Here is a 23,511-nt window from a genome sequence, read left to right on the forward strand (position 1 = left end):
TCCCCCGGGCAAAATTCTCCGAGGTCTCCGGCAAAATTCTCCGGGCACTTAATATTCAATCGCCGAGTCGTTACTCCGTTCGCGTATCTCTCTTACCTTTACGATTCACATCTTCGATCGACCCTTTGCATTTTACACACCACCATCAGACACACCTGAACGTGTGTGTCCCCCATTTTCGGGGCGCTATCGTGACGCCCCGAAGACACCGGACCCCCAGTTGTCGTAGTTGTTATTTCCGTTTCGCAAACCCCATAGACTGGTGAACGATTTCTCGACACGGGATCATCGATTTATTTCTTTGATTTTATTTTTGTTTTCTTTTTTCGAAACAATATTTTAGATTTGTTGACGGATGTTTTGTTTCCATTGGTTTTTTTTAATTACGAATATTAAATGAAGGAGGGGTTGAGTTAGATTAGGGAGGAATTAATATTTATTTTATATTTCATTACGTAACTAAAAACGTTTATGTTTTTAATTAAATAATGTTTAAGTTTTATACATGTAGTAATCAAATTTTGTAATCAGTCAAGTAAGTTCAATTCTCGTAAATTTCGCGTTAAATCGATCCTATTTTATTTATAAAAGAAAAATCGAATCACGATTATTTTTAGTTCTACTTTAAATATTATATTAGAAAATAACTCGGACGATAAATTGGAAATGATTTTTAAATGTTAAACGTTAGGAAAAAAAAATAAAAAAAAAATAAGTTACTTGCCCAAAAAAGAATCTACGATCATAATCAACTAGAACATTAAATCAGAGTCGTATTAAACGAGCTTACAAGTATATTTAAGTTTTATACGTCAGTCAAGTAAGTTCAATTCTCGTAAATCTCGCGTTAAATCGATCCTATTTTATTTATAAAAAAAAAAAATCGAATCACGATTATTTTTAGTTCTACTTTAAATATTATATTAGAAAATAACTCCGACGATAAATTGGAAATGATTTTTAAATGTTAAACGTTAGGAAAAAAAAATAAAAAACAAATAAGTTACTTGGCCGAAAAAGTATCTACGATCATAATCAAGTAGAACATTAAATCAGAGTCGTATTAAACAAGCTTACAAGTATATTTAAGTTGTATACATCAGTCAAGTAAGTTCAATTCTCGTCAATCTCGTGTTAAATCGATCCTATTTTATTTATAAAAAAAAAAAATCGAATCACGATTATTTTCAGTTCTACTTTAAATATTATATTAGAAAATAACACCGACGATTAATTGGAAATAATTTTTAAATGTTAAACGTTAGGAAGAAAAAATAAAAAAAAATAAGTTACTCGACCAAAAAAGAATCTACGATCATAATCAACTAGAACATTAAATCAGAGTCGTATTAAACGAGCTTACAAGTATATTTAAGTTGTATACATCAGTCAAGTAAGTTCAATTCTCGTAAATCTCGTGTTAAATCGATCCTATTTTATTTATAAAAAAAAAAAAATCGAATCACGATTATTTTTAGTTCTATTTTAAATTTATAATTAGAAAATAACTCCGACGATAAATTGGAAATGATTTTTAAATGTTAAACGTTAGGAAAAAAAAAAAAAAAAAAAATAAGTTACTCGATCGAAAAAGTATCTACGATCATAATCAACTAGAACATTAAATCAGAGTCGTATTAAACGAGCTTACAAGTATATTTAAGTTGTATACATCAGTCAAGTAAGTTCAATTCTCGTCAATCTCGTGTTAAATCGATCCTATTTTATTTATAAAAAAAAAAAAAATCGAATCACGATTATTTTCAGTTCTACTTTAAATATTATATTAGAAAATAACTCCGACGATAAATTGGAAATAATTTTTAAATGTTAAACGTTAGGAAAAAAAAAAAACAAATAAGTTACTTGACCAAAAAGTATCTACGATCATAATCAACTAGAACATTAAATCAGAGTCGTATTAAACGAGCTTACAAGTATATTTAAGTTTTATACGTCAGTCAAGTAAGTTCAATTCTCGTAAATCTCGCGTTAAATCGATCCTATTTTATTTATAAAAAAAAAAAATCGAATCACGATTATTTTTAGTTCTACTTTAAATATTATATTAGAAAATAACTCCGACGATAAATTGGAAATAATTTTTAAATGTTAAACGTTAGGAAAAAAAAATAAAAAAAAAATAAGTTACTCGACCAAAAAAGTATCTACGATCATAATCAACTAGAACATTAAATCAGAGTCGTATTAAACGAGCTTACAAGTATATATATATATCACAGGATACTTTACAACTAATGGCAAAGCCGTTATGATCGTCTTAACGTATATACAAGATCGGTTTCTTTGATCGTTAGTCTATCTGTGCTACGTGCTTTGCTTCCATCTTTCTTATTAACTTTTTCCAAGTGTGTGTGTGTGTGTGGTGTCGATGTATGTAAATCCAATTGAAAAGCAACCCAACGGTTATCCACACTTCCGCTTCTTTAACAGCTACTTTTTCTTTTTCTTTTTCTTTCTTTCTATCTTACCGATGAATAAATTATGAAACAGTCTTTTTCCAACCGATACATAAATCATTAAAACCCTATGCGAAAGGATTACGAAAATGTTATTAGAAAATTTTCTCGTATGATGAAACGAATAAAAGAATCGGAAGACGCGTCAATGTGACACACCGATTTTCTCTCTTTTTTTTCTTTTTTTTTTCTAGTACACTCCGAAAAAAAAGTCAATTTCACGATTACGACCATTCTTTGCCATTTAAACGGAGAAATCGATACCTGTTGAATCATCATACGTAATACAAAAATACTTACGCGTACTCCCACTATGCGTATTAAAAAACTATGATTATCTTTATTTCTATTTATTATTTCTAATTAAACAATTAAAAGTAATATTTAGAAAGTTTTAGTAACAATCGTTCAATAATAATATATAACAATCATGATTTAATAATTATAATAATAATGATAATAATAATTGAACGATTATATCGATTTTTCTTTCATTTTCCATACCACGATTTAACGCAATAATAACAACAACAACAACAATAATAATAATAATAATAATAATAGTAACTTGAACGATGAAAATGATAAATAATTAATGATTAAATTAATTAATTAAACGTTCGCATAATGTATATCAACGTTAATATAACAACGAGGGGTGGTCTCGTATTAAAATCATGGTGATTAAATTATCATGGAAATTTGTTCCTTCGTCAATAGGAAAGACTATTCGTTTTAAACGACGGATCATGAACAACGTTATCGTGCTATACACGTGATAATAGTATGACTTGTAAAGAGAATGATAGAGAAAAGGTAGGGTTGAACGAGAATCGGTTAGAGACAGAAGGGTTGCTTGTTTGGCCCTCATTAAATATTTAATCGAAAAGCTCCTCCTCCTCCTCCACCTCCTCCTCCTCTTGTCTCCCTTTTTGGACGAACTACTGACGGTGGCAGTTCTTGTTATCCTTCCCACCGTACTGACCCACTTACGAAATCGCGTTAACAACCCCTTCTATTGTACCCCCGCCTATCGTAAAATCCAATTGTTTCTCTAAACACGACGGAACAACTGATTTTTACAACGAACTATTTCTTTCGATACCATTTATTCGAGGAAACAAACATATTCAAACAATTTTTATTTATTTATTTATTTATTTAATAATAATATTTTATTGACCCTAGAGCCTAGGCTCCCTAAAGGCCATTAATTACAGTATAGTACAATGTAATGTATAGATAAAACAAAACGGAAATTAAAATTATGTAATCATTATTAAACCTATCATTATATTAAGTATAGTTAACTATACTATACTATACTATACTATACTATACTATACTATACTATACTATATATAACTATATTATATAGTAACTAAAAGTTACTAGTTAAGTTAGTAACGCACAGTAAGTAGATAAATGTAAAAAGAAAATAGTAAATAATAAATAAAAGTATAATAGTTCTATAATAGTAGTATAGTAGTCACAAACAATATACACATAATATAAACATAATATAAACAAATATATTCAAAGTAATATTCATACTCGTTATTCATTAATTCTATTGAAATGAAAGTAATAAAATAGATTAGGAAAGAGTAAGAGTAAGAGGGGGGGTGGTTGCACTCGCATTAAGAAATAAGAAACGTGCCAAGAAATACGCGCGTGTGAGAGAGAGAGGGAAAGATACAGATGTGGTTTATCGTGAGAAGGGTGCAAGAAAGATGGCGGTAGAGGGAGACGAAAGTCCATTTTCCTAATAATACTGGGTTTGGCTTTAGAGAAAGAGGAGCAGAAGAAGAAGAGGTTTGCCTCTACTCTATTTTCCTATCCCCCCTATCCCCCCTATCCCCCATCCCGGTCCCCCTTTCTTCCCCCCACTCTCTGAGCATCTCGTTTTGGTCTTTTGTTGTACACGCCCTTTTGCAACTACCGTGACACGAGCAACTACTCTTCCCCAACTCGTCCTCCCCCCTCTTCACCCCCTCATCTCCCCCCCTTTCTGATGCCCACCTTCTCGTAAGGAGGGTTGTTATTCCTCTCTCTCTCTCTCACTCTCTATTTCTATTTCTTCTCTTTCTATTTCATTTTTACTCTCTTTAAGTCTTTCGAGCGATAAATATCCGGGGTAAAGGAGGAGGATGAGGAGGATGAGGAGGAGGAGGAGGAGTAAGAGGGAAAAGGGGATAACAAGCACTCCGGATTAAATGGCAACGTCCGCGGCTGTGATCTCTCGGCAAATTGCCGCCTTAAGACGGTTATCAAGATCTTTCTCTCGATCTACTACTAGTAACGTTCCTTTCCTACTAGCTAGCTACTGCACAAACGATGCATTTTAGCGTGCACTTTAACGATCGATATATAAAGTGTCCCATTGCGATTTTGTTTCTAATTCTCTCGCGTGAGGAAAATCAAGTTCTTTTGTTTTTTTCTTTATTTTTCATTCTTTCATAGATAATTTTCTAATAATTAAGGATGATTTGTCGGTACAATCGGAAACAAAAGTTAATGACATTTTCATCAAATCCATATCTCTTAATATCTGTTGAAATAGATGATTTAAACCAACTATTTTTTTTTGTTTATAATTGAAATTTTGATATAAAGTTTCTAAAAGAATGAAATTTAGTGATCATTTTAATAATATTAACATAAAAATCTCAATTTAAGTGAAAATTGTAAAATAACTTTTGTTTGTGATTGTACCGTGAATTTACGGTATTAAGAGATATGGATTTGATGAAAATGTCATTAACTTTTGTTTTCGATTGTACCGACAAATCATCCTTAATAGATTTATTTATAGAATTTTTTTTTATCGAATATAAAAAAGAAAATTAATACAAATCAATATATTTTGTCTATCAAATAAAATTTCAATTTCTTATTTACTATTTATAATTTATTTTGTTTTTAATTCTCTCGCGAGGAAATTTAAGTCGTTTCTTTTTGGTTTTTTTTTATTTTCATTCTTTCATCAAATAATCTTCTAATAATTAATCGATTTATTTATAGAATTTTGTTTTATTATTTATTTAAAAAAGAAAATCAATATATTTTGTCTATCAAATAAAATGTCAATTTATAATTGATTTATTTTCTACGCAATTTGAGAATAATTTTTTTATATACGATGTAGGATATGTTATATAATTATATAAATGTTTCAGTTATTAATGAAACGATATTAGACGATATATACCAGTAACAAACATAATTGATTATTTTTCTGTTCGATAAATCAATTTTTCACGACATTTCGTGTACACTCCTAAGTTGGTTTCATTTTTACCCTGCAATATCAATATCATATTCGTCGTTGTTATATCTGTTAAACATTCATCAAATAAAAAGGTCGGAAAAATCATTGAAATTTTATTCAACATTATTTGCCGATATGATAGACACACTAAAAACATACAAATAAATAAATAAATAAATAAAGAAAAAAGAAAGAGAGAGAGAAATATTTACGCACGTTGGTCGTAGATAAAAGGATGCGAATGAAAAAGAGAGAGAGAGAGAAAGAAAAAGATGAAGAGAAACGAGAGGGGTGGGGGGATGAGTGGGCGGATAAGGGTGGCTGGCTGGCGGTCGCGTAGACTGAAAGAGGTCGATAACACGTTCGTATTTTCCTCTAACTTTCCCCTCTCCCTCTCCCTCTTCTTCTTCTTCTTCTTCTTCCTCTTCTTCTTCTCCTCATCCTCTTTTCTTTCTCTTTTTATCTCTCTTACCACCCTCGCTAGGTCGAAGTTACTTAACGTGATTAAATCCTCTCCACCTTTTGCCATCGACGATCTGCTCTATTCTACGGGGTTATCTACGTATCCGTCTCCGGTCTTTTTTCCATTCTTCATAGTCGAACCAATTTACCTCACTTTTCTCTCTCTCTTTCTTTCATTTTCTTTTTTAGTTGTTTGCTATTTTATCGACTTTTGGTATCGTAATAAATAGTATTAATATTATTCATCTATTATATTTAAACAAACAAAAAACTGGTGTGTGTACTTATGTACGCACGTAAGAAGTTATACTTCTTTTGCGTACCAAAACGAACATAACCTCAATAATCTCAAAAATAACTTTAAAAAAGAAAAGAAAGGAAACATATTTTCAATCGATCGATATATTACATATATAAAAAAGAATACAAAACAAAACAAAAACAAACAAAAATATCAAAATATAGATATCAGTCCATACTAAATATAAAGGAGATATATCGAATTATTTTATGCGTCAACCGCCATGGCGCTGTGATAGCATTGGTTCCCGCTCAATTATTTAAGTAAAGCAGCGCCAAGTACGATTAGTACTTGGATGGGTGACCCGCTTGAGAAAAAAAAGTGAAGAAGAAGTATAACTTCAAAAAATATTAATTATAACAAAACAAAAAACAAAAAGGTATAATTTCATCTGTTATATTTTTAAAAAATAATATTAATTATAACAAAACAAAAAACAAAAAGGTAATCATACAATACACACACAAACACACACACACAGTATATATAGATCTTAAAATAATAAGAAAAATAATAAAAATATTCCTCAAGTGTTTCAAGATAAATCATGATCATCCAATCTTCAAGTTAACATCTTAAAAGTATATAACACGTTAGGTCAGGGGTCCTTAAGAAATCTCGATGATCGTTTATATCAATATACATTGCTATGAAAGCGTCTATTACTCGAGGAGAGAAGAGATACACTTCGATCCAAGAGAGAAAGAGAGAGTGAGAGAGAGAGAGAAGGTTTCGAGTAGCCCTATGTGTATTTGCAGTATGTGATTCACACGTTCGAGACTTCTCTTAGGGATTCTCCACAACCTTTTCCAAACTGGGAGTTCAAGTCGAGGGTTTTCGGATATACATATACACATACATATACACATACACATACGTGTAGGTAATAAGTGAGTTGAAGAGAGAGATAGAATGCATGTTGGATAAAGAAGGGAACGAAAGAAGAAGGAAGGGGGAAGAAGAAGCAAACGGGGGTTAAGGGGTGGGGCAAGTTTTGGAAGGAAGAGGTTACCAGGGCGATCAGCTTTTGGTCGTCTCGACGTGTCTTCCCTCTTTCCCTCCCTGTCCCTCTTTCAAACTTTCCTTCCCTTCCTATACATTAGTATGTGTCTGTGTGTGTGTCTGTGTTGCGTCATGGCGAGGAAGTCGATGACCCACCTTTACCTCTTCCTCTTCTTCCTTCTACTCGTCATCTTCCTCCTCCTCTTCCTCTTCTTCTTCTTCTTCTTCTTCTTCTTCGTCCCTTTTTAGTCATCTCTCTCTCTCTCTCTCTTTCTCCCCCCTCCCCCTCCTATCTTTTATAGCGGTCTTTTTTCTTCTCTCTCTTTCTATCTCTCTTTTACTCGCTATCTATCTCTATCTCTATCTCTTTCACTCTTACTCGGTTGGTTCTTCCGTACATCGGCAACTCGTAATGCGGCACGGAGAGTACATCGAAGAACGTGCACGTTCCTCGTGGAAAATACGAGATGCACTGTCTCTTTGCTCTCACCGTGTTCTCCTATTACGTATCCATGTATACACCTCTGTGTGTGTGTGTTTATATATACGTATATACATACATACACTCTTTCAATATCCTTAACTGCAACACACAACTAACGTGCAATATAAAACGCGGCGTCGTCGAATTAAATGACGTTTCACGAATATTTCCGTCAGGGTTTTCTTTTTTTTATATCCACGGCTCGTTTTATATATATTATTATTTCTAAACAATTTTTAATCATGCTTCTCCTCCCACCCCCGTTGTGAACGAACGATTGATTTTTCTTCTCGGTCCTCTCGACACCTTCCCCCCCTCCCCTCCTACTTGATTGTACGAGCATTAATGCAAAAATTGTTCTCCAATTTTTTCACGAACTTTATATAAAGATTTTAAATTCGATTTCCCCATAATAAATAATCACGACTCGTTATTTAATTAATTTTCGTCCCCATTTAGTAGAAATTTAATCATCCGATCTTAAACGACGAGGTTCCTGACCTTTCTTCCACCCATTTCACTAGGAGGAGGGGGGGAGGTTTGATCCGTCATCCGTAGAATTCTGAGACAATTGGAAAATGCGTAACGCGGACGTCCAAGAATATTTAACATTCCACGAGTTTAAGGTCAATGAACTGTTCAAGTGTTGACCCTTTGGAGCTTAGCTAGCTAGCTAGCTAGCTTCGCGTCTGTGTCAACGCGTGACCCAGTTTTGCTCCAATTGTCCACGACTTCTCTCGCAAACGTGTGTGTCGTCCCCCCTCCCCATTCCACCCCCTTCCTTCCTTATATATATGTGTACATATGTATTTATCTGTATCCGTGTATATATCAGTGTTAGGTGTGTACGTATTGGTTTGTTCAAGAGTGCAACTCGATTGCTGCGTCGTGCTTCGCATTTAGATATAAACTTTCCAGTATATTCTTCCCCCTCTGCCCCCTCTTCCCCTTCCGTCGTTCTTCAATCCCATCTTTTTTATTTTTTTTTTTTATCATAGTAATTCCCTTTTTCTTCTCTCATATTTTTCTCAATTTTGTTTCTTTTCAAGGAAAAGAAAAAAGTGTCATAGGTGATAAAAATGGTACTTTTTTTTTCAAAAAAAAAAAAAAAAAAAGAACAGGAATCTCATTTCTCTCCTCGGTTTACGCGATAAAAAAGGACGGAAATCGTCCTTTCAGATATTTAAGCTCTCCTCTTATCAACCCTTTCTTTTTTTTTTTTTTTCATTTCTCCTTCGTTTTACCTACGTGTACTACACGTGTATGGATACGTATGTAAATGTATATGTATATGTATGTGTGTGTTATATTTTACACATGTATAACATACATACATGACATTTATTAGATATATAAGACACATATACGACAATATATAGGGTGTATGTGTGTTGGTAGTGGTAAAGGTTGGTAGGAACCAACCAACTAACGTGTATCTTCGTAGGCGAGCTTGTGGAAACTCAGAATGGGGGAAGGTTAAAAGTTCCGAATATAAGCGGAGACGCCACGGAGGCGTACGACCTTCGCTCGACTATCGATTAATCGCCAGGGCAAGCTCAATGCCAAACCAAAAGCAATCTACTAATCTAACCGCAGTATATTGCACGACGATCAATCTCGAACGGGCGTCGACGTTACCTGCTGTCATTTTTATTCCATTTTTTTTTTTTTTGAGGTTATACTTCTTTTGGCGCGTTGAAGAAAATATAATGGGGAGTGATTTTGTTCCGAGCGACACGAAAAATCGACACCATGAAGTTTGTCGATATTTCCGATGCGCGGTAAAACAATTTCAAGTATACGGCATGAAGTTGTCTTCTCTTCTTCTTCCCCCCCCCCTTTTTTTTCTCAAGCGGGTCACCCATCCAAGTACTAATCGTACTCAGCGCTGCTTTACTTAAATAATCGAGCGGGAATTAGTGCTATCACAGCGCCATGACAGTTGACGCGTGAAGTTATTCGATATATCTCTCTTATATTTAATGTGGACTGATATCTATATTTTGATATTTTCTTTTTCTTTTTTTTATTCTTTCTTATATATATAATAATAATAATTATTTTTTTTTTAAGCTATTTTTTTTCTTTGAAGTTATTTTTGAGATTATTGAGGTTATGTTCGTTTTGGTACGGCAAAGAAGTATAACTTCTTACGTGCGTACATAATTACACTTTGATCCATTTATTTAAAACAAGAAAAAAAAAAAGGGAGGAAAGTTGAGTGAAGGAGATGTTTCTTATGAAATTCAAATGAAACTTGCTTGGTAATAACGAGATTCGATAAAATTGTCGAAGCTACGAAATGATCGCGTTCTAACATTATTGAAAGTGAATTACTTCATAAAAACAAAACAAAAAAAAATGGAAAAAGAAACGGAAAGAAAGAAATATAGGCAATCGAAGTGATATTTGATAAAACCAATGAAAATTATCGAAAATCTGTCGACGGGTGATATCGATTTGCTAATTTTTCGAAACAACGTTCCCATTTTACTCTTCCCTCTCTCTATCTTTCTTTCTTTTTATTTTTTTTTATTACGAAGCGTTATGCAGGTGTGACCATTCTGGATATTGCGGATAATACATCATTCGGTCGACCCAATTTCGGGTATAGCGAGTCTCCAAGTGGCGGTGGTTGGTTCACAGGACAAATGGGATATAGACGTGGACGAACGGAATAGATAATCTAGGATAGTACATATATATATATATACATGTATGTGTATATGAGAACGTACAACGAAGTTTATCCCTAAACGATACAAAAACTTTAGTAATAGTAGTGGTAAATGGATTTGCGGAAAAATAAGTCGACGAAAAGTTTAGCAAGTTGTTCGAAACGTTTCAGTCGTTCACGCTGCGCACCCAACAAAGTGTGGCTATCGATCGTAATCACTTTTCCAATTAACTGTCCTCCGTTAATTGTGTATTACGTAAAGCGGACTATGGAATTATTTTCTCCGAAAGTAATTTATAAATAGTCCGATTTAAATAGGAAATCGTTAACGCCCCTATCCAACCCACCCACCTACCCACAAGGAAAGAAAAAAAGAAAATACTCAAATCAGAAGGTTATAATCTTTAATTCTATTTATTTAAGTTGATTATTTCCCGTTAAATACGCAAGTGCAAGTTTTGGGAAACCACGTTAAGCAACATTCGATGAATTCAACTTTTTTTATACGACAACGGTGTCAGTCTAATTCAGGAGATTCAAAAAAAAAAAAAAGTTGCATCTATATTTTTATATTTACAATATCTAATAATATTTTGGAAATGTGCAAGTTTTGGGAAACCACGTTAAACAACATTCGATGAATCCAACTTTTTTCGTCAGTCTAAGTTAGGAGTCCAACAAAAAAAGTTGCATTTATTTTTATATTTACAATATCTAATAATTAATAATTATTTGAATATTTGAATACTCTTTAATTGTATTAGGGGAAAATTGAATTACGGTTGGTCCGCGTATGAGATATTTTCGGCTGGTATCAAATATTCCTGAGCTAAATTCTTCCTTCTTTTCGTAGCTATTTCTTCTCATCCCGTCTCTCCCTCTCCCTCTCTCTCTCTCTTCCTATTTCTCGTGGGAGTAACACAGTTGTGCGAAATGTAGTTAAACATCGAGTTTCCATCCTCGACTAGCAGGTGGAGACCGTCAAAACACGCTTTGAGAAGCTTGCGAGTTACTCGCGAATCGTTCCAGAACTTCAAATACATACACACACACACACATATATATATAGATTACCAATACACTTTCAGTATACTCCTTTAAACTGTGAAATAATCTTATACGCGTTTCTCTGTTCCTCTATTTTTACTTCTCCTTATAGTTTTCCTTTATATATATTTACATAAAAAAAAGCTTTACGATAATATAATCGATGAAAGAGAAAAAAATCACGTTTAAAAGGATAAGAAAAATCATCGAAGAGAAAAACGTCGAGTCGTGAAAGATGTCGACGTGTTCGAAGATAAGCTTCGAAGATTTAACAAAGTCTCTCTCTCTCTTTTTTTTCCGTGGTTTTCTTTATTACGCAAGGTGATTCCATATCGGAAGAATATATCTTTATATGTGTGTGTATGTATGAGAGAAAGACGTAAGAGAAGGGAAGGGTTGGGAGGGTGAGGGGAGGGGGTAAACTGGGTCGTCGTCGTTGGCAGGCGGCATATGTCGATTCGTGGATTTTTTTTTTTTTTTTCTCCCCTCTACTTCTTTTCTTTCTTTACCTTTATTTCAACCCCCTACCCCACTCACTCCCACGTGTCTCGCAACTTTCATCACCAGTATCAGAGTACCACCCTCTCTTCTCGGCCCTTACCACTAGAGCTCGTTATCTCTTTGACACAAAGACTCGTGCACCGACCGTATGACATTATGCATTCTTTTTTATCCTCTTACCAAACGGAAGAGCTTCCGTCCGCACAACACAATCGTTTGTTGTGCATACTCTCTCTCTCTCTCACATATAAAATACCTATATGTTGTGCATTACAGCTACTAGATTATATATTACACGTATACGTATCATATATATGTGTATGTGTGTTTGTAAATGTGTTTAAAAATGTTGTGTATTACAGCTAGTAGATTATATATTACATATGTGTGTGTATTTGTGTTTGTAAATGTTGTGTATTACAGCTAGTAGATTATATATTACATATGTGTGTGTATGTGTGTTTGTAAATGTTGTGTATTACAGCTAGTAGATTATATATTACATATGTGTGTGTTGTGTGTTTGTAAATGTGTTTAAAACACGAGACATTTTTTTCCTCTTTGATTTGATATTTTATTATCAAACACGTGTGTGTGTGTTTGAGAGTGTATGTAGTTACGATATATCCTCTTTCTTTTTCCAATATTACGACGATATTTATTATACAATCTTTGTACTCGTGAAGGAAGGAAAACTCTCTCGGGAAGACGACGGAAGTGAAATTATAATTGGACAACATCACGAAACGCACTATGTGTGCTTGCTTCTCGTTCGAAAGCCTTCGAAACTTGCCGTTTCACCGGATGTATCGAACCATGTTAGAGACAGAGACTAATTTTCGAGAGTAGTCTTGTTCCGCGAGTAACATCATTAATGCAAACAAACTCACACATATTCACACATATTCACATACGTCTGTGTCTATCTCTTTTGCTCTTAAGTAGGCCTTTGTTGAATTTAATTGAAATTTCAAATTCAAAGAAAAACGAATGTGTTAAATTCGTGCAAAGTATAAAGAGAAGGAAAAAAAAAACTGGTGTGTGTACTCATGTACGCACGTAAGAAGTTATACTTCTTTGCCGTACCAAAACGAACATAACCTCAATAATCTCAATAACCTCAAAAATAACTTTAAAAAAAAACTTCAAAGAAAAAAATAATTATTATTATATAAATATAAGAAAGAATAAAAAAAAGAAAATATCAAAATATAGATATCAGTCCACACTAAATATAAGAGAGATATATCGAATTACTTCACGCGTCAACTGTCATGGCGCCGTGATAGCACTAATTCCCGCTCGATTATTTAAGTCAAGCAGCGCTGAGTACGATTAGTACTTGGATGGGTGACCCGCTTGAGAAAAAAGGGGGGAAGAAGAAGAGAAGACAATTTCATGCCGTATACTTGAAATTGTTTTACCGCGTATTGGAAATATCGACAAACTTCACGGTGTCGATTTTTCGTGTCGCTCGGAACAAAATTACTCCCCATTACATTTTCCCCAACGCGCCAAAAGAAGTATAACTTCAAAAGAAAAAAAGAAAAATGTTTAGAAAGAAATCAAAGTAAAAGGGACAGGAGATTATTTTGGCTATCTTGAACAATCTCAAGGAGTTTCGAAAGGAAAGAAGTCAAGAAAGGGAAGGAAAAGGAAGGTGGTCCAACCAGATCGAGTGTGTAAGAACCGAAACAGGTGCTTGAGAATCCGGTGTGTTCTTCTTGGCGTGTGCCGACTAAGTATACTGGCTTAATAACGCACGCGGACCAACCGTATGGACGAGCAGCACGCACACATTAACATAAAGACAGGCTGTATAGACGATGGTATCGATCAATAGCCGGCTACGTAACTAGTTATCGACGGATGGGAACACCATGAAATTTTCGTTCATTTCTTTTCCTTTCTTTCTTCTCTTTTATTTTTATTTTTCTTAATCTTTTTTTTCTTCTCCACTCAGACACTAGGAGGGACGTGAGTTGATTACAAAGTGGAGAAGAGGAACGGTAGTAAAAAATACAACAAAAATTATAAGAAAGCAAGCATCGAGATTTTAGTATCGAACGATACACCCATGGAAGAAAGGAATTATAAAAAAGAAAATGTAAAAAGAAAAAAGTAGAAACGGAAAATACGCGTTCCATACGCGCGTGTTTCACCTTTATCAAATATAATTTCGTTATATTATCAGGCAAAAGAGAGATATTATTATTATTATTATTATTGTTGTTATTATATAGGTACGATTCTTTGATAATTAATCGGCAAAATATAATGAATATTTCAAACGTAACTCATTGAAAGGACATTTTACTTCGGAAACAAAATGATCTGTCTCGATAATTTCGTTTCAACGTTACGATGAATTATTAAACTCTATCGTTGAATTACTAAATAGATAGGGGAAAACGATATAATCGCTATAGATCTGAATTATTAAATATTGCCAAATAAACAGCGATACTTGTTCTATAATTTACAAATGGTTCGTTAATATTTTCTTATTATTCGCGACTAAAAGGAAAAAGAAGGTTAAAAAGAAAAATCATTATTTAACGTTTAAGATTTTTAACGATTAATAATTAACGATAGAATACGTTATTACAATTGATAGGAAAATAAAAACAACAAAAAATAATAAGAAAGTAAAAATAAATAAAAAATAATAATAAAAAACTTGGAAGAGAAGATACATACGCGAATTTATTATATAATTATTAAACATCGAGATAAAACGATAAAAAATAAGCAAAAATATCCTAATCAATAATAGATCAAATATTTGCCAATTATTTTCTAAAAGTATACCACAGAACTATACTTCTTAGTGGTTTAGAATCAAGATCGTCGACTTCGTTGAGGATTAGTGTTTCACTAGGGTCCGTTACTACGATCGAAAAGAAAAAGAAAAAGAACTAAGAATAAGAATAATAAAAAGAAGAAGAAGAATAAGAAGAAAAGTAGAGGTACATACACGAGCGGTAGCGTAATGGCGGGTAAAAGAGAGATAGATGGAAAGAAAGGTGGTGTAGGTAGTGGGGGTAAGGCCCAACGGCTAAGTCCCGAGCCCGGTGTAGTATCTGGAGTGGGGGGCACGACAAAGGCACACGGGTAACGCAGGTGAAACGAGCGACCGTCTGTTCCGCAGACTGCGTTCGCACGGGCCCCTCGTTGTAGCGTCGTTGTCGTCTTAAGTCGTTTTATTCATCGTCTTGATCATCATCGCCATCATCTTCATCTTCATCTGAAGAATTATCTTCATCGTCATCAGAAGAATCATCATTGTCTTCTTCTTTATCATCATTTTCGTCGTCATTGTAGTCGTAGTCATCGTATTGGTCATAGTTCTGTTAGTAAAACGAAGTCAAACGACGCGAATGAACTACGTTGTATATTAGCTGCAGTGTTAGGAGGAGTTCACAACGGAAAAGCTAACACGATGGTCCTCCACCACCGTCACTGCCGGCTGCTTCTGGTAAGGCGGTGGTAAGGGAAAGGGGAGGAGGGCCCATCGCGGGTTCTCGGGCCTCAGTCAAGCGAAGTACGTCACCGTGTGCATTTCGAGAGAGAGAGAAAGGTGATAAGAGGGAGAGGAAAGAGGAGGAGGAGGAGGAATACTTCTTCCATATACTCGCGCGTTGCATTTTTATTTCCGCCGGAAGTATAGTTGAAATGTGTTTGTGTTATTAAGTGTTAGTCATCGATATATCATAGAAAAAGGTTTTGAGAAATATTCGATAGAGATATTTTATAACCGGTCTACTTTTATTATACTCCTGTTGAGTTAGATGCATGTGTAAAATTCTCTAACCGTGTAATATTATGTGTGAATCTGTATACAAGTATATGTATATACTTGTGTGTGTACAAGTGACAAGAAGAGTCAACGCAACTATACCAAGACACACGATAAGTCATGTTGAGCAGGTTCGAACTACTTCAAGGGGCTGTCAGCTACTTTCTGTTATCAGGTGCGCGAAATCGATGCTTGCTTGCTTGCTTCTCCTCGCTACATTCACTTTGTGTTTCTTTATTCGAGAATGTGCAAGCTTGTAGGTTGATATCGAGAGATAGAGTCTCGTAAATGTGCATACCTACATACATGCATAGGATAATCATAGTGTATATACGCGGATAATAATAACGAACGTTTTATCGACGCTTCATCGTCGTCTCGTTATAACTCTGCTATCATCTCAGATGATTATTATCATTATTATTATTATTATTATTATTATTATTATGGTGGACAAAGACAAAGGTATTGTATTCTTTGACCAATAATCAATTTCTTTTTTTCTCTCTTTAAACGATCGATAAACTGCAAATCGTAATTCCGAGTATTCGAGATATCACTGAACGTATATACATATACACGTATCAATACTATGTTTCGTAAATTGAACGGTTTCAAAGGCGATGGGGCATCAAAAGCAGTCATCGGATGACGTAGAGACTATCGAACAATGCAACCGCGGTATTCGCATAAATAGGTCACCGATGATACGATCTCGAGAATCGTAAACTCTATCGACGCGACGTTACGATGCTTCATCGACGTTTTTACGTCTCCTCTTCTCGGTAGTAACAGAAACAGCAGCAACAGCAACGGGTAGGAACACAACCAGCAGCAACAACACACCACCAACCAATGGCAGCATTCCTATGAAAGCATTTATCCTCGCACAACCACGAGAAACTATCATTTCTGTTCCTTTATCTCTTCCATTAGACTTTTTTTCCGAAGTAAACGGACAAGCCTATTAGCTCGAGAGAATCAAGTCGACTTTTAAATACTTCCGATATCTCTTTCTCTTCTCCCCCTTTTTTTTTTCTCCCTTCGACGAATTAATTACTCCAGATTACATATCTTAACGAGTTATTCATATTATAATACAATAATATCATTTTTAATTAATCGTATGTATTCGTATTTATTCATTTATTTTATTATTTAATTATTTAATAGTATTTATTTATTTATTATTTATTTATTATTATATTTATTATTATTATTATTATTGGTTTTGTTCCGAGCGTCTAGAAAAACGACACCATGAAGTTTGTCGATGTTTCAATTATACGGCATGAAGTTGTCTTCTCTTCTTCTTCCCCCCTTTTTTTCTCAAGCGGGTCACCCATCCAAGTACTAATTGTATTCAGCGCTGCTTTACTTAAATAATCGAGCGGGAATTAGTGCTATCACAGCGCCATGACAGTTGACGCGTGAAGTAATTCAATATATCTCTCTTATATTTAGTGTGAACTGATATCTATATTTTGATATTTTCTTTTTCTTTTTTTTATTCTTTCTTATATTTATATAATAATAATTATTTCTTTTTTTAAGCTATTTTTTTTCTTTGAAGTTTTTTTTGAAGTTATTGAGGTTATGTTCGTTTTGGTACGGCAAAGAAGTATAACTTCTTACGTACGTACATAAGTACACACACCCCAGTTTTTTTATTATTATATTTATTTATTATTATTATATTTAATAGTATTTAATAGTATTTATTTAATTTATTTAATTTATTTCGTTTCTCATCTACGATCATTTAACGATGAAATATATATTTTATCGTTGGATATTTTCAATCGATTAGATTGGTGGAAATGGCGGGAAAAGTTTTCCTTCCTCGTAGAATAGGTTGTAGTAGTAATAATGGGGAAAAAAATAGTGGGGGGTACCCTTCTGTAATCCCATTCGACGGCTGTTCCTTCTACACCCTTCGTTTTTACTTCTCTTTCTTTCTTTATTTCTTTATTTCTTTCTCTTTTTCTCTTTCAAAATGTATACACACACGTGAAGTTTATCGTTGCAGCCAATACCAACCATCCACCACACATATTTTCTTCTTCTTTTTTTTTCTTTCTTTTTCTTCTTCCTCGTACCTTCGTTTCTCTGCCATTACACACTTCCGTTCTATCGTTCATATACAACGACAGAAAAATTATCCGCAGGAAGGTTTTTGTTCCTAAAGAATTCTACCTTTTTCTCTTTTTTTTTTACCGTCGTTGTACTTTTTGTTTTATATTTTTTTTTTGGTCTTATTTTATTTTCTAATTTCGTCAAGATCGAAAATTACGTTCGAAAGTGGTTGGAGACAAACTGGGTCGACGCGAAGTTCTCCTTCATTTCAAACAACGTTTATTGTATCCATTATTTGTAAAACATTGTAGAAATATTGTAATATTGTTCTATTAGATTTAGTTAATTTTGATATTACGATTATTGAAATATTTATACACGTGTATCGATCAAATAATAGATTTACGATGGAAACAAAGCTTACATTTACACATTTCGTGTAAAATCAGACATTAATTATTCGCACGGATCATTAATTGTGATTTATCTTTTCTTTGTTTCAGGAAGAGTAATAAAAAAACCCAATAACGCTAACAACAGCAGTAAGAATAATAATAACAAAAACAACAACAAGAAAAACGACAGCGACATTGACAGCGATGACGATGACTTTTCCGCGTAAGTAGAAAATCAAATTTTATATTATTAATATTAATAATAGCGATTTGAATGAGATATACATCAAAAAAAATATATATTTCATTTACACTTTCGTTATTATTCAAATCTCTATGCAATTATTATTTTATCTTAATTTAATTATTATTAATATTATTGCACTTATTTAACATACGTTCATAAATATTTGTACAAAATAAACCTAACAATATGAAACAAGCAAGTTGTTGTGTGCTTTCTCAGACTGCTTATTTGTTGCTTCGATTATCTCTTTAAACATAAATATTAATAATTTTTCAACGACACGTGTCGGTTTTTTTTTGAAATGTTTCCTATTATTACGTTCACGCAAAACTAATTATACGCAATATATTTTTCTGTTGTTTTCGTTATCTAATTGTTCGTAGAACACAAACTGCCTTCGCGTTTCACGAAAACGTTTGGTTCGAAAAAAAAATTTTCATTGAATCGCGTTAACGAAACGATTTTGAGAAAATTATCATACACATATATCTGTCTCTCTCTTTTTCGTTTTCATCTTTTCTCGTTTAACGACGAATTTACGACCACCCGACGGGATATCCTGTCATATTTCATTCGCAGTTCAAACGAAAACCGATTAACATCGATGTGTGCCTCCTGCGCGTGTGCCCATCTAAAACGTTGTGTCATTTTGTGAATTATTCGCGACGGTCAATATTATATTCTAATTTTCATCTTTTCGTCAATTCACGAGGACTATTTTACAAAAATATAAAAAAAAACCGATCTAAATTAATTATTATTAAATATTAAATATAATAAATATTAATAAATTATAAATTAATTATAATTAATTATTAAATCCTCTATCATATTATTATTATTATTATTATTATTATTAATATTTTCATTCAATATTTTTCCACGATCAAATTTTCTAACTAACTCAACGATCATTTGCTATAAATTTTTTTCATTTGTTAAATAATTTTCTATTTAAAATAAAGATCGGAAATACCACGACTTTATGAATTTTCCGATTTAACTAATATCATTCCTCTTTTTATTCTCATTTTCTACTTTGTTAACAATTCAATCGCTCAAAAATGTGATCGGTTTATTTGATTTTTTTCCGTTCCCCTACACATTTACAAAGTTCATAGAATTGAATCTACCCACTCGCGTAACAATTTAAATCGTCGAATATCGTTTATTAAACATTCGTCTTTGCGTATAACTAACTCGAATCATATTTCGTAAACGAGACTGGTGGGTGTTCGTATTTCTTCGTTTTGTATAAGCAAAGTAAAACGTTAATCGTAACGCATATAATATCGTTCCACTTTTCATCACTTCTCTCTCTCTCTTTCTCTTTACTCTCGGATAACGTTTAATAAAGTTTTCGGTTTGGACCCCTCTCTCCCTCCCACCCCCCCCTCTCTCTCTAACCGCCTCTAATAATCACTGTACACGCCCTCGAACCAAAAACTGGGTCATACCGTTTATATCGACGAAAATTAACGGTCATTGTATGAACTCATCTACAAATCAAATAATTCAATTCATTTCTTATGTTTTTTTTTTTTTTTTCTTTTTTTTATCCTTACAAATTGAAATAAACTATTCGGATAGTAATTTTTTTTCAATTCAATTTCTAAATTGTCAGATATTATCGCGAAATTAAGATAGAATCAAATTATTATAAAATCAAGTGTTTTTGCATACGAATAAAATATATTTCGGAAAAAGAAAGAGAGAGAGAGAAATAAAATTAGTTTAAGGATGATTTGTCGGTACAATCGGAAACAAAAATTATTTTACAATTTTCACTTAAATTGAGATTTTGATGTTAATATTATTAAAATGATCACTAAATTTCATTCTTTTAGAAACTTTATATCAAAATTTCAATTATAAACAAAAAAAAATAGTTGGTTTAACATCATCTATTTCAACAGATATTAAGAGATATGGATTTGATGAAAATGTCATTAACTTTTGTTTCCGATTGTACCGACAAATCATCCTTAATGTAACGTATAAAATAGATAAAAAAATAAAAAAAAAAAAAATAAATGAACTTGCTAATTATTATCGAGTAAGCAACACGCGACCTTGTTCGATAACAACGTACACCCACACATTTATATATATATATATACACGTTTATATACTTTGTTAGAAGAGTTGGTTGAAACTGGAACGATAAGGCGTTTCGGTTTCGTCGATTTGTTCGCAACAAGTCGCGATAAAACGATGAGAATCTGTCTCCGTTTCTTTTTATTTCTATTTTCTTTACTCTCTTTATTTTTCTCATTTTTTTTTTTTTCTTCTTTGCGGTTATTTATACCGAGAGAAAACGTTATCATCGGTCGTTTCTAACGTTGAACGAAACACTTTGTACGCGACAACGATATATAACGTTGAGTACGATTAATTATTGCACAATTTTTACTACTCTTATCTTTTACTTCTCTCATATTTTTTTTTTCTTTATCTTTATTATTATTATTATTTTTTTCTTTTTATTTCTCTTGATTTCCGTCGTGCTACCGTAGAAAAAATATAAACGATTAATAAACATTTCCATCGAAATTGTTTCATTAATATCAAAGTGTTTTATCATTTATCAATAATTTAACGCATAATCGTTATTATAAAATTCAATTTTTTTCAATTCTTTCCCGTGATATTGGAGAAAGAGTGACAAGTTTCCCACGTGTAAAATTAGTCCGAATTATATAAAATCAATTGGTGAATTCGAATCGAAATAATGTTTTTCTCTATCTCTTTCATTCTTTCTTTCGCATAATTACGAGTATTCGATTAAATTCATTTCAAAATATATCGCTATTTAACATTATATATGTGTAAATAATAGAATCGACGGGAGTATAATTAATGTATATTAATTAATTTACACGTCCAGGTAGAGAAGGGTACGAAAATGAAATGAAATAACACAAGATTTCGGTATCCGATTGTATAATTTGAAACATGTACGTGATATAAATTCAAATCTAAGATAGAAGTATACGATAATTATCCGTTTCCGTATTTTTACCTGGTTTCATTTGAAAGTAATTAATAACATTTATGAACAATTTCGTATAGAGACATATATAATATATTATCAATTTATTTGTATTTTATATTCATTAAATTAAACGTGACAAATATTTATATGAACGTATGTTAATTAAGAAGAACATTTAATTTAATTTTATATATATATATATATATTATTTTTGTCTTCTGATGAAATTTAGAAAATAATTATAAGCAGCTATACAGAATATTAAAAAAATCAACAAGATTACAGAAATGTTACTACCCCAATACTATTACAAAAATCTTTCATCTATGATTCAATAATCTCTTCATCTATCTTCATTTCTTCTATCATTTATCCATCTATCCTATCTTCTAAATCTTACTCTGTCTGTCTAATACTTGCTAACAACTATCGTCTACTGCTTAACGTACATTTCTAAATGTTATCGTCAATTGCATTACAACTTGTAACATCTAATCGTTGCTCGTCTAACGTCATTCGTTTTTAATTCCTAATTCGTCAATTTTCCCATGCGACATTTTCACCATGCTACAATATCGTGTCAAAACATTTCAATAATCAATTTTACATTTTCACATGACTCTATTTAAAACAAATCTGTAAAAGGTGGGGATGTTAATCAAGTCGTTAACTAACCACCTATCCTAAACCATTTCTTTTCCGTGTGTTGTAATACCGTTTACTCCCTCTTAACCCGTTTTTCGTTTGGATTTAACACACAACTGACCTACATTGACGTGCCGGTGATTAGTGGAGTCTCGTTACGCGCTCTCATCCGAGATTTCATTCTGCAATTCTCGTTTCAACCAATAGATATATGCTCTGCACGTGTATTCGAGAGGGGGGACAGGCCTCCCCCCTCACCTCTCACACACATTTGTACGTGCGCACACGACGGTGGTTTGTATTCTATCTCACTTTATGATTTTGTATTATTTTATTTTACTTTATATTTTTAAATTGTATTTCAGTTGATTTAATTTTTCTATTTATTTGTATCTAGGTATATCGGTATCACAGTGAAATAATTTCGATCTCCGTTCGGATAATTTTAATTACTGTACCCGGTGGTAGACGATAGTTATAGTATCTTCTTTCTCTTTCTCTCTCTCTTTCTTTCTTTCTCTTTCTTTCTCTCTTCTCTATCTATTTTTCGATTCAACTACATATATCTACCTATCCAGGTTGGTGGAAAAGCATTGCCTGCAAAAGCAATAAACGATCGTAAACGATTTGCCCCACGTATGTACATATCTATGAATAGCGAGAGTGTACGATCCGAATCGTTTTCGTTACGGATATTGCCAGTTCGCGATTGCTCCAGACTCGTCTTTTTTAACATCATTGCGTGGCGGGAACAAACACACATACATACATGCACACATACATACATACATGATATCACACACATTTCTATTCGCAGATATATAGCATCGATACTAAGAAGAATGAGGATTGAAACGATCTATCTCGAAGTAACCATCTATTTTTACACGTCGTCGTAATTGTTTTCGCGGTAGACTAAATTAAGTATCTCGAGTTTCGAACCGGCCAATCAAAAATTCGACATCTTCGATCGAACGTATTTATTTTCTGCGAATAATTTATTTGAAAGTGGCCTAACTCCATTTTTTCATTTTTTTCCGGTTACCCACGGTTAACATGTACAGCTTCAAATTATCTATCAATAAAGCATTTAAGATTTTTTATATTCCGAGTAAATACGGTCATTCTG

General features: G+C 32.9%; 1 protein-coding gene and 1 long non-coding RNA gene across 3 annotated transcripts in view; both read left to right on the top strand.

Annotated features, from left to right (window-relative positions):
• LOC122518039 (AF4/FMR2 family member lilli) overlaps nt 1–23,511 on the top strand; it is a 53,872-nt gene that overhangs the window by 16,726 nt on the left and 13,635 nt on the right. For both annotated transcript variants that reach the window (XM_043636696.1, XM_043636697.1), the window contains exon 4: nt 18,604–18,718. In XM_043636696.1, the coding sequence (XP_043492631.1) occupies nt 18,604–18,718 (115 nt within the window). The remainder of the gene's footprint in view (nt 1–18,603; nt 18,719–23,511) is intronic.
• On the top strand, nt 13,602–14,256 carry LOC122518040. The gene is made up of 2 exons (XR_006303967.1): nt 13,602–14,054; nt 14,189–14,256. It is a non-coding gene; the product is annotated as an uncharacterized LOC122518040 (long non-coding RNA).

The sequence above is a fragment of the Polistes fuscatus genome, unplaced genomic scaffold (genome assembly GCF_010416935.1).
Source record: "Polistes fuscatus isolate 324 unplaced genomic scaffold, CU_Pfus_HIC Scaffold22, whole genome shotgun sequence".
NCBI classification, from domain to species: Eukaryota; Metazoa; Arthropoda; class Insecta; order Hymenoptera; family Vespidae; genus Polistes; species Polistes fuscatus.